Source organism: Ammospiza nelsoni, chromosome Z (assembly GCF_027579445.1).
Source record: "Ammospiza nelsoni isolate bAmmNel1 chromosome Z, bAmmNel1.pri, whole genome shotgun sequence".
Classification (NCBI taxonomy): Eukaryota; Metazoa; Chordata; class Aves; order Passeriformes; family Passerellidae; genus Ammospiza; species Ammospiza nelsoni.
Window position 1 is genome coordinate 36,035,364 of NC_080669.1, and position 13,248 is coordinate 36,048,611.

The 13,248-nt window shown below is 36.7% G+C and overlaps 1 protein-coding gene across 2 annotated transcripts in view; it reads left to right on the plus strand.

The window, feature by feature from the left end:
• The window catches only part of MLLT3 (MLLT3 super elongation complex subunit), a 120,036-nt gene extending 107,148 nt beyond the window's left edge, over window positions 1-12,888 (plus strand). For both annotated transcript variants that reach the window (XM_059492926.1, XM_059492927.1), the window contains 3 exons: window positions 57-128; window positions 1,978-2,049; window positions 9,060-12,888. In XM_059492926.1, the coding sequence (XP_059348909.1) occupies window positions 57-128; window positions 1,978-2,049; window positions 9,060-9,191 (276 nt within the window). In that variant the 3' untranslated portion in view covers window positions 9,192-12,888. The remainder of the gene's footprint in view (window positions 1-56; window positions 129-1,977; window positions 2,050-9,059) is intronic.
• The last annotated feature ends 360 nt before the right edge of the window (window positions 12,889-13,248 follow it).

Genomic DNA, 13,248 nt, shown 5'->3' on the forward strand with positions numbered 1-13,248 from the left:
ATAGAGTTGTATCCAGTGATGCATTTAATTTTTACAGAATTTTCTTTATTTTCCAGATTTTAGAAGTGAAAAGTCCAATAAAGCAAAACAAAACAGATAAACAAATGAAGAATGGGGATTGTGATAAGGTAAATACCAATGAGGGAGCAATAAAGTACTCAGAATATGATACTACTATAGCAATAAATACTATACTACTGTAGCAATAAACGACTCCAGAATATGTATTTACCAAATACCAACCTTTGTTACAGAATGAAAATCTTAGTACATCTTTGCTTTGGATTCCTTTAGGTGCAGATCTTTTTCTGTTTTCTTTCTATAATTCTTGTGTCTTCTCTCATATTTTGAATTTTTTTCCTTCTTTTCAATCAGGTGATTTGGCAAATTTCACCAATTGGGACTCCTCCATCTATTTATTTTATCTACTGTCCACCATAAGTTTGTGCTGTGCTTCCCAGAGGAATGAGATGTAGATGAGAATTCATAGATGTATTCCTAGCCCGCAAGTGAATCAGGGGAAAGAAGAAAGTCTGTTTTCCAGAATCCTTTCTGAAGGCTGTGCGTTAGGAAGTGGCAGTGTGATTTAGCATGTTAACTAAAATGACATGAAGCAACTGTCACCATTTAACACTGAGATAGTTTGATTTACATCTGTCTAATGGTTGTGGGCAAGAGCTCTCAATCCTTCTGTGAGTGAACATAGCACAATTGCCCACTATGGACAAGTTTCTCTGAAAGCTTGTATTTTACTGGTATTAGTGTCAATTTTGTGATGATAATTTAAGGCAAAAGATGGAAGTTGCAGCGTCTAGATTTTTAGTGTCTAGAATTTTATCTGCAATACCTAGATTTTTAGTGCTCTGATATTTTGGTTTGCATTTTGGTTGCTTAGGTTGAGTGCCATATCTCATTCTGCTTACAAGCAAAAAAAAAAAAAATTAATGGCTCAGGAGCCATTTCTGAAGGATAAAGTTGATAATAAGGTGGAGAGGTGAGACTTGTTTAGTATCCGAGGGAAGAAGCGCTAGAATTTACCTTTGGATTAATCTTGCTTAGTCTTTCTTTCCCTGTTGACACAAAAGAAATAATTACATGCCTCTAGAGAAAATTATTTGATTTTGAGTCTTTGGGTTTGGTTTTTATGTAGAAGGATAGAATATGTTTTCTAAAGATGCTGTTTTGGCATCCCCAGTCTTATGATGCTTTCTGGCACAGCTGAGATACAGAGATTATCAGCAAATAATGACCACCTATGAAGATTTCTGTCAGTGTGAAGTATCTTAAAAAAACCAGAAAAAATTACATTTCTGTTGTATTAAGCTAGAGAATGCCAGACTATTAATAAAAGATACAGCTCAGAGTTTGGTCTTATCTCAAGTCCTGTGTGCCATACTATAAGAAGGATTTAAAGCTGTTAGAGGGCATTCAAAGGGGGTCTGCAAACATAGGGAAAGGCCTAGAGGGGAAGGAGCCTCTGAGGTCACTTGGTCTGTCCAGCCTGGAGAATAGGAGACTGCAGGGGGAGAACTCATTGACTGAGGGAAGACCTCCTGAGAGGAAGAGGAGGGGCAGCACTGATCTCTTCTCCATGGTGACCAGTGATATGACCCAAGGAAATAGCCTGAAGCTGAGTCAGGAGAGGCTGGATATTAGAAAAAGGTTCTTCACCCAGAGGGTGGCCAGTCCCCAGAATGGGCTCCCCCAGCAAACTGGTCACAGCACCAGCCTGGCAGAGTTCAAGAAGCTCAGAGAATGGACAATGCTCTCAGACACATGCTGTGACCCTTGGCGCTGTCCTGTGCAGAGCCAAGACCTGGACTCAGTGATCCCTCTGGGTCTCTTCCAGCTCAGGATATTGATTGCAGATTTAAAATAAGATTTCTATTTCTACTGGTTTTGAAGACATCAGAAGTTTATGAATACATTGCTATGACTTAATTAACAAGTTGTTTATGGGGGGGAATTTGTTTCTAGGCATATCTTGATGAACTAGTAGAGCTCCACAGAAGATTAATGACATTGAGAGAGAGACATGTACTGCAGCAGGTGAGAAGCATTATCATACACTATCACAGTGCACTCATTGAAATTCTTAAGTCACATCTATTTCTATTTTCTTTTATTTAAAACTCTGTAATCAATTTTAGATTATTCATTAAAAACTCTGCCATCAATTTTCGTAGCCTTCAAGCCTGTATAGTCCATAGAAGCCCTTTACCTCTTACACTGCAGTTTTGAGAATTTAATATTAAGTGTATTACTGTGTTGTCTCTCTAAATGGCAAATTGTAAAAAAAATGCCTGAGATATATTTCTCACCAGTTTGTTGTTATGTTTCTTAACATACTGTATCAATAATTATAAAAGCAGGATGGGAGAATGGACATAGCTGTGCACTATCACTTGATAAAAATCTTGTTGCTTCTTTCCTGAAAATGACCAGCTTTGTCTCAGAAACAATTGAAGTGGGTTTTTTCCCATGGGAAGCAGAAAATATAAAATTCAATGGAAAGCCCACTTGGAAGAAAATATATTCCTTGAATCTTCTGAAGTCTTAGAATGCATAAAATATGAAAGTGTCCTAACTAAAAGGCTGCAAATTTATTGAAAGGTTATGCAATGGTAAGAGCAAAGAAAGTATTCTTGGCTTTCGGTGGTATTGTCAGGTACTGGATTGGATTGAAAATTGTGAAGATTAAACAGTAAGCACTGTCAACAAAGTAGATGCAATTGTAGCACAGATGGTTTTATTATGTTTTAGAGATGTTGTAAAGAGGAAAATTTTTGCCACTTCTAAAAGATTGCAATCACTTGTCAAATTTTTCTACTAAGCTTGTTAACAATATTTTGGAAGCTCCAGTATTAACTGCTTTGTTAGTTCAGGCTCCATATTGTGAGTAAATATGAGAAAACTATTGAGAGGTCATGGAAAAGGAAAATCGTGGTTAAGGATATTCTTAATTAAAGATGAAATTTTGGTAGCTTTGTCAGATTTTGTCTTATAACACACAGTGATGCATATTGGTTACCCTTTATATTTAATGTACTGTTGCCTCCCAAGTTTCGTTTTTCTACAAAGAGAACCAAAGCATGCTTTCAGAAGAATGGTAGCAGAGCCAAATTTTTATCTACATAGAGAAATAATTTTGAAGGAGGCTAAGATATAGGAATTGCAACACCCTATCCACTTCACATTGTTCACTGATTCTCAAAGAGTTCACATTAAAACTGAATCTGGAAAAGACACTGTTTTGTAAAAAATCCCACTTTGTGTTTGCTCCCTGAGCACTCATTTCCCCACTTGTCCAAGGCATAGCTTCCAAATGGTATTGCTGCTGATTCACATCAGTGGCCAGTACTGCTGTTACCAGTGCAGAACTGAGCCACTGTCCCAGCCTGGACAGTCAGGACATGAACTCAGCTTTCACTGGGGCTGTTTGGACAGCCTTCAGACCATAGGGCTTACATGGCTTACTGTGGAATTTTGGAAAAGAAAATCAACTTCAAAATGTTTTGTACAGAGCAAATACACAAACAAGCAGGAAACCTTCTTTTTTTCCCCTATGATGGTGGTCTAGAGCTTTTGAAATCCTGACAGGATAAGCCTGGAGTAGCCAGATCTGACTCCACAACTGAGCCTGATCTGAGAAGGGGCTGGGACTAGCAAAATCCTTTCATATTGGAATTACTAGGCCATCCTAAGAAATACTTTCCAAGTAAGTAAAGTGCTTCAAGTCGAACACTTCATTGTCTTTCTCACTGGCAGCATTTATTCGGTGATGAATTATTTGTCTTTGTTAGAAAAATAATGGGTTTGTCCACTAAATTGTGTTCATTCTGATATTAGAGTACTGTTATAATAAGCTTTGTGGGAGCTTACTAATACAAGGAAAAAGTCAGGTGAAAAGAAACATAACTGATCTGGAAATTTAGAGTGTCATAGTATGGGTAAATGAAAAAGAGCAGTATACTTTTGTTGTGTGTTTTAAACTAAACTTTTTTTCCCCCTCTCGAGACAATTTGTCAAACCAGAGAAAGCATTTATTCATGAACTTTGCCTCACAACTTGCATTAGGAGTGAGGCATTTTAATGCTGCAATCCATGATTACTTATACATTATTATTTACATTATGAAAGTTTGGTTGATGTAGAACTGGTGTTGCCTTCCTGGGGGAAATTGTTTTTGCAGACTGTTTCCCGTGTTTCAGAGCGTTTGCAGGCTGTTGGTACAGCCCCAGTGAAAGCTGTATTTATGGCCAGGCTGTGTAGGCTGGGACAGGGATTCAGCTCTTCTGGGAACACCATGATGCTGGCTACAGAAGTCTACCAGGAGTGGGTGGAAGAGCCAAATTACTTACCTATTAGGCTGTCTGCACTAGTGGATGGTCTGTGGTGCTGTAAAACAAAACACAGCTTAGTTTTAAAGCCTTTAATCCTTTAACATTCTGCAACTCATTAATTCTTATGATTTTATCCATTTATAGAAATATCTTCCCAATACTGAATGGATAACTTGCAGAGAATCAGTGCTTCTCTACATTACAAATAATCTGCCATCCCATCTTAGATGTTCTTACTGCTTTGCAGCTATGTAGTTAATGTAAAATACTTCCAGTGTGCACAGAAATTCAAAAGGTACAGAGCTGAGAAAGTCTCTAGGAATTAATATGAAACTTCTATACTAAGAAATACATAGAGATTGTAGGAAGTACAAAGGTGAGAACAGCAAGGTGTAAAACTGCATAATGGGATTGTGGTTACTGCATGAGAAGAGGGATCAAATGCAAAAATATGCAACAGAAAACTGTAGACAGCTGCAAGAGTTTTAGAGGTGTTGATGTTGAAGTGGAATGGTGATGGAGTCATGTGTTCCTGAATGGCAGCTGTCATCTTGTTAGTTTGTTAGGGCAGGTAAGGTTCTTGCACAGAGACTTTCAAAGACTTGCAGAAAAACAATGAAGACATTGATATAGTGTAAAAGCATGGGCTTTTTAAACTTACACCGAGGGTCACGAAAAGGATTTTCTTTTTCAATTTTTTTTCCAATCTCAGTTGTTACCAAGTCCATAGGCGTGACAGCAAACAGGAATGCGGCCAAATTGAGAAAGGAGAAAAATGTATCTTTGTAAATGTGGCTCTTTCCCAAGAGCAGCATTTTCTTTGAGACACTTTGTTAAAGGAAGCTGAGAAAGAGAGAAGATGCGATACTACACTGCAAGTGCCCGGATACAGAATGAAATAATTCTGATGTTAGGTGCTACTTACAAACATACAAGAATTGCCTGAGAGGGACAAGATATGTGAAGAACATTTCACCAAGCAATCAGTCCTGTGAGCAGTTTTTATATGAATATTGGACTGTGGCAAGACAGATGTTGGTCAGAAATCATGTTTACAAAGAAATTCCTCTACCACATCTTTCACTGTAATGAAAGAGGTTGGAATTCACAGTGACGAGGCCTTTCTCTTTTTCTTTTTTTTCTTTTTTTTCTCTTCTTTTTCTCTTCTTTTTCTCTTCTTTTTCTCTTCTTTTTCTCTTCTTTTTCTCTTCTTTTTCTCTTCTTTTTCTCTTCTTTTTCTCTTCTTTTTCTCTTCTGTTTCTCTTCTCTTCCTCTCCCTCTCCCTCTCCCTCTCCCTCTCCCTCTCCCTTTTCCTTTTTCCTTTTTCCTTTTTCCTTTTTCCTTTTTCCTTTTTCCTTTTTCCTTTTTCCTTTTTCCTTTTTCCTTTTTCCTTTTTCCTTTTTCCTTTTTCCTTTTTCCTTTTTCCTTTTTCCTTTTCCTTTATCTTTCTTTTTCTTATCAGATATTAATGCAGCATATCCAATACATTCAAATTAATTTGGCTGGCTAAAGCAGTGTTTCTAACTCTGCATTTTCAGTGAAGAAAATGTTAGCGCGACCCTATGAAAGGCAGCAACATTTCTGGTAAATTTTGTCTTGTTTTCAGGCATCAGAAGTCATATCTTCAGCTGGTAAAAAATCCAAAGCCAGTGCATTAGGCAGCACAGGCTTAAGGAAGAAATTGAGAGCTTGTAGCATGGCTGAAAACTAGGTTGCTCATGTTCTGAAGGTGCTTAACTTCAGATGGCAACTGTCTTCTTAGAATTTGCTGCCAGGGGCAGCTTGGAGGTCTGGAAACTATCACATGGCCTAAAACCCCCCATAAATTGAAAAATGACTGTCATTAGTTGCACTTTGACTTCCTTATACAAACACACTCATTTGCTTGTTTAAAGGCTGATAAATAGTTATACTATGATGGATAATGATGAAATTGAGCTGGAGAGACATTATGTAAACAGAGATGTAATTTACTGCAGAAAAGCAAAGCTTATACAGCAGGAACAAATGGGATATTTTGTTCTTTGCAGCCTGAGCTTTTGGAATAAAACATTTTAATGCTGTGTTTTTAATGTTACAACTGTCAGATTTCCTAGCAGCTAATCTCAATATTTTATTCTTTTGAAGAATTTCTGAATAGCACAAGGATGCTATATGCTAATACTGTAAGTCATGAATTCCTCATTGACTGGCACACAGGCAGGTGTTTTTCGTTGGGCTGTCTGGGTTTATCTTGATACATTTTTGTACACCCATTAAAGCCTTTGGGGTTCATTTCAGTCACTTGCCAGGTGCCCAGACATAGCGACTGTATCTCTTGGGGGCTGGATATTTAAAATGTTTGTGTTTCCCTTGACCTACAGCTTAAAAGCCAAAAGCAGAACTTGATCAATAGAAGTCCTTATCCATTTCTTAAAATATGCAGCACTGTTTAAAAATACATGTTAACACTTCCACATAATCTTTGTTTCTAAAATCAAGTATATTGCAGTGGGGGTTATTAGGGGTAGTATTCTTCCACAGTAACACAAGGAAGTGATAGACAGTGTTGTTCAATGTAGCTGCATTTTCTTGGCCACTGCTTCTGTAAACGTCTTGTGCAGCCATTTATTTGTCTCAGTGGATATCAGTGGATATTCAGATAGCAAGCCCAAGATTAGATTCTAGACTTTACAAAAGGAGGCTGGATTGACTACTTACCTTTGCTTCTCTCTTAGATGAGGCTCTAGAGAGTGGCAAAAAATGAGAATAATAATACATATCAAAGTTTGCTTCTGGTATCAATCAGTTTTTTCACGCTCCATTGTTTTTTTGCCTCATGTCAATTGCAGAACAACAGTAGGGGATGGAAAAGTGTTGCAAGAACCTGTGAACCAACAAGTGGACAAATGAAGTTAGTAATTTTAGATTAAAAATTCCTATATGGAAAAGAAGTTGAAAGCAAGAGGTACAAATTTAAACTATGTGCTAATAAAAGCGAGATTTTTTCCGGGTGCTTTCAGAATTATGGGCAGCTGTAATCCAAATTAAGCAGATTTTATTTTTATATTTTCCCATCTTTGAAAATAAAGGGTGATTGAAAAGGGAGATTTTTATTGTAACAAGCATTTCCCTTTTATTATTTTATCTTGTATCCGTTCTATTTTATCTGTTCTTGGTTGTGTCATTCCATGCCTGACAATACACATTTCATATTTCCTTTATCATTTACATAGTCTTTACTTCTGTGGTCTGAGAAGAAAAAATATCTGTTTATGTAATGACATGGAGAGTGGAAATCTACAAAATATTTAGTTTAAATTAATTATTCTTTGTGAAGTTGGTTATTGCTAACAGATTTGTCTTTTTAAGGTACATTCTGTAACCCATGTGTGCATACGTGTGTATCTCCTCCAGCTGTGGAAAAGGAATTGCAGTCAGAGTACTAAAGCTCAAAACAATCAAGGAGTATCTCGCAGTAGTGTTTCAGTGGAGGCGTATGTGGAAGCCCCAGAGCTAAATGGGTTTCCAGTTGGAGGTTGCAGACAGGATTTGGAGTGTAGCCTGAGTGCTGCGTGAGGGGTGGTTGGAAGGACTGAGAAGAGCAGTGTTGTTCTGTGAGTCCATGAGCTACCCAGAGGCCACTGCAAGGTGTAGTGCTTTCCTGTGTGCCCTTGGCATGTCTGTCTCTTGGAATGAAACCACACGTAAGAGATTTATAGCCGCCATGTGCTGGCACTTTGTTAGCCCTCTCTGACAAATAATGCTTTGGCTTTTCAAGATGCTCAGTGTGGTTTTTTTTGAGGTAGGTATGCATCCCAGAACTTAAAATATCTGAAGTTATTTTTATAGCAATTGTGTTATGACCACTCTTCAAAAATAAAGACTACAGTTTAATGACTAAAAACATCACAACTGCAGAAAGGCACAAGTTAGGTGTCTACTGTTGATTTCATGGAAATGTGGGATGGTTAAGGTTGGAAGGAATCTCTGGAGGTCACAAGGCCATGTAGAGCCAATTGCCTGGGACTATGTCAAATGACTGAAATATCTCTAAGGATGAAGACCCCACAACCTAAATGATGTTATGACCTTGCTGGGAGTCCTTCCATAGTTTATTTGGCAAAAAAAAAAAAAAAGATTTAACTGTGTTACTCAAAAAGTGACTACTACTTTGTGAACTAACAGTTCATGTAAGATTTCTTGGGTTTTGGGTTTTTTTTTAATAATAGGGACTGGACTCTCTAAGGATTTTTTTCTTTTCCTTGCTTGCAGAAAGGTTTATGTAATTTATTTCCTAATGTAACCTGCTTAGCAGCTATGCACATAATAAACATTCCAGAGATCTACTTGGGATTTTTAATTATTTGTTTGAGCTTAAGAGTATAATGTTGCCCCTTCCTCCCCTATTTTTTAAACTGAATTAGAAAATAAGCAGATTTTCTTTGAACATTTGAAAAATATTTTGTCAGTGCTAATGTTTGCAGCAACAGCAGATGGGTATGCTGACATTATGGTTGATGATGATCTTAAAAAAAAAAAAAAAAACAACCAAGATACCAGAATCTGGACAATAATGCATGTCAGAAAGGAAGTGAATGATAAGGATAATGGTTAAATCTGCAAGTATTGGGGCAATTTGCCTCATGTTAGACCTTTCATATGGTACTTGTTTATACTTACAGCAGGCATGTAAAACTGCTGGAATTTCCAATTGCATCTTTTCTTTTCTTTCAGATAGTAAATCTTATAGAAGAAACTGGACACTTTCATATCACAAATACAACCTTTGACTTTGATCTTTGTTCACTGGACAAAACCACAGTCCGTAAACTACAGAGTTATCTGGAAACATCTGGAACCTCCTGAGGATTCAGCATATGGCTGTGTCAAAAACTGTTCTTTAAATGATGTATGCAGAATGATGCGACCAAAATGGAGGGGAAAAAAACCAAAAACCTCTTCAGCTTTTTTTTTTTTTCCTTAAAGCCAGTCTCTTGATAAAGGAGAGCAAAAGTGACCAGACTCAGAGGACCACTCTTCTCAAGAAGAAAATGCTCTGGAAGAGTTTGCCTGGATAGCCTTGAAAAACAAACACAGAAAAACAAACAAAAATACTTGTTCTTAATGAATGTGTATGATATCATGTATCTCTCTCTGTGGTGTTCAAGTCCACAAGACGAATGCATGTTCAACACACTGCCTTACTACATAACTGATCTATTTATTATTGCATACATGTATCCAAAAGTCAATGAGTCACTGAGTGACACTACCAGATATTGCAAGTAGTGGGGTCCCTTGTGTGCTCTTTTGATGCAGTACTTTCACAAGCCTAGTAACCTTATTCACATTGAAATGCCACTTCTTGCTCTCTTTCTTTAGTCAATTAAAACACTACAGTCTTGATTCCAGCTCTGCAGTTCTGGGAAACAAGATACAAACGTGGCAACCAAGCAGTGGTCCTGTATTTAATTTCCTGTCTACCACAGCAGCTTGGACTGCAAGTCCTTGATTCTATCCACTTACTGATATTGATTTTAACCACAGTTAAAAAGTGCACCAAATAGGTTCATATGACTTGCTGTCTAGCCTCAGTGAATAAACCAATAAGACTTTTGACAAAAAATGCTTTGTATACTGTCCTGAATCTGGCAACTCTTGCAGTCTACATTTGTGTGTCCATTTAAATGTTGCAAAATTAAATATATATTAGAGTGAAGGTGTTCTGCAGGAGCTCATGATAAAAGAAAAAGTACTGGTCCTGTTTTTAAAGAACATGTTGTAGAAAATTTTTAATTTGGAGCTATTTATTACTTCGAGTTTCAACACTCTTCTGCTGTGTGTGACTCACTTCTACCATAAAACTTTTTGCATAACATTTTTGTTCATTCATATAGTAAATGATCTGCTTAGTTTGTTTTGGGGATTTTTTTCTGATTTAGTTTGTTTTTTTACAACTGCTAAATTAAAACCTTTTGTTTGAAAAGAAGAAAAAATGTTGTTATACAGTTAAATGAATACATGAAATAAAATACATGTATGATCTCATCTGTATGTGTGTTTATATATACACGTGTACCACACCTGTGTATATGTATATACATACACACATACATGCACATATGCTTTTTAAACTTTTCAGATTTTGGTATCTGTTGATAACCTTATTGTGTTTCCAGAAGAATTTCTTGTCTATAAAAATGAGTATTCTTTCACAGCATCCATTATTTCTTGAAATCAGGATCCTTGTTAATGCCTGATCAAATGAGAGGATGTATACTCAGTTTCACATCAATGCTTCATGCTCTCATATTGCTGATGGTTTCTCGATGAAATCATTGCCTTTATGTGAAAAATTCAAATTCTTAAATGACAAGAGAAAATAATAATTTTAAAAATACTTCTGGATGCAAAGGTTTGTTCAGGTTTACCAGACTGATAAATGTATCTTGTTGCTAGACAGGCCAGTATGTCATGTGTATGCTTATTATGCCACATGTAGTCTCTATGTGTAGAGCTAAACAGTAGTATCTTTATGACTTACTGTTTAATGTGCACAGTTTGTGCAGCACTGAAAAACTATTGGGGTTATTTCTTATTCAGATGGTAAATCTTAATACTGTTTCTTTAAGTCCAAAGAAAATTTTACACTTTACTCTTTTTGAAAGGGCACGATACATATTGGGTTGGGGGGCTTTTTTCTTATTTAAAATGTTGTTTGATCATACTCCGCAGGAAGTCCTCCTTAGGCTTCTGAAGAATAAGTGTACTTTTTCAGTAATGTTATGACTCTTATTGATGATTGGCATGAAGCATACTTGAAGCGTTATGTTGTTCTTTTAAGTCCATGTCTTAATGTGCAATTGGGGAGGGGATGGAGGACTGGGAGTGTAATGTTAACTATTGACAGAAGGCAGATGACGATGGGGAAGGGAAAAGGGGTGCATGTAAAGGGGATAAACTTCAATTTTTATTGATTGTTTTATATAAAAATGTTTGGTAATCTAAAAGCAACCTTAAAAACCTTTGGTCTACAAATGTGTGTTCAACTTTCCTGTCTTCTAGTTATACCAGATGTATATGGAAATTTGTCCACTTGGACTTTTCTAAGTCTTGTGGTAAAGACTCATTGAGTTTCAGAAGGGGATACTTCTAGTACAACTATTGCACTGTTTTTTTAGAAATGGTGAAATGAATCATTTTACCCTTAAAATACCAGATAAGCTTTATTGTACACTGAGAACAGGGATGGAGGAAAGGAAAAACTAGATAAATAGGCATAAAAGGGAGATAACATCAATTACAGTATCAAATCAGTGCTGAATTTCATGCAAACTGTGGACGATCCTTAAACTCTTAAATTTTCTAATTCAATGAGAGAGAGAAAATAGACTGTTGGTGTCAATGTGTGCATTGACTTTTTCACAAAACTCTGATAGAAATAGAGTGACTAAGTTTTGATCTAAATTTTAAAGTTAGCTATTTTCATCTAATTTTGTATATGGAAACAAAATAAATCTATGTTCACCTAATTTCAGACATTCATCTTTCTCTTAAAGGAAAAACAAGAAGATACCCTTCCAAGTCTTTAATGTCTATGAACATTGATCTTTGGGATGGGTTAAAGTGTTTTGGCAACAAAGGTTTTGAAGTCTTACTTAGCATAAAGCTGTTTAAAGCAGTTATATAAGAGAATTTGGACCAGACAGAGTTTAGCAGTAAGTTCCAATATCTAGAGTAATTCTCAGCATGAGTCACTGTTACTAGAGCAGTAGTTGTATCCAGTAGCAAAGACAGTTTTCTCACTAGAAACTTTCCTCCTCAGAAAGTGGATGTCCAATTCGGTAGACAACTTAAAAAAAGAAATTAATTTTTCTTGCAAATGCTAATCAGCTGAGAGGCTTTACAAAACTTCCAGTATCATCTAAATTTGAAGGCCATCTTAGTCCGTGCTAAAGAAAAAGAGCTAGAAAGGAGGAAGGGGCCTCCTTTACCCCTCTCATACACTGAAGTGAAGAGAGTCTTCCAAGGTAAAACTAAATCTGTGCTCAGTCTTCAGCCTTTGGACTACAAGAAATGGTTGATCGTTTCTCTCTCTCTTCATCGGTTTGATGTTTTTAGAAAAGTCTATACTTTCAATTTCAGAAACAAAATGCACACAGTACAGTACATTTGGAGAGCCCAGTATATTTCTATTAAAGTTTCTTTTAGTCTCTGGGAAGGAAATTACAAGTTCTTGGGTTTTGCCTGGCCCATTGTTCTTCTTTCCCATTCTCACAGTGAAATAAAGTACTTTCACAATCTAGTTTGAGTCCTTGGTCCTTACTGGGTATAATCTTCCTTTCCTAGAAGTTGTACCAGTGTTTTGGGGTCTCTTGAATGACCCATTTGTTCCAAAACCTGTCACTTAGTTTGCAAAATTGATGGGAAAACTGTAGAATTGCCTGAAGTGAAAATTGCCACATTCATTTGGTTTTGTTGTATGCATTATCTTACTCCGGACACTGCATTGATGGTAGTATGTTTGATTTGTTTGGTTGCACCATATCTCATCTTTTACCACTTGCAGTTCGATGACAAACTATCTTTTAGTAAACTCCTGTTTCAGTCTACAGAGTCTGTTTTGTGTTTGCTCATTCGCCTGTGGTTTGCAGAAATTAGGAATCACGATGAAAATTTTGTCAGGTTTTCACCCACAGCAGGAGCTAGGAGGAACTACAGAAATAAGCAGCAAAACAAGAGATGTTAAAAGTTTAACAAGTGTGAGGCATGTTTGTATGAGCCTCAATAGTTTTCTTAATTGTCAAGCAGTATGCAGTAGAATGCGGTGTACACCAGGAAGCTGCTCTATACACTGTACGGAGTCTTACTGCAGGGCATAAAAGCCTTCCTAACAGATGACAGGGACTAAAACACATATATC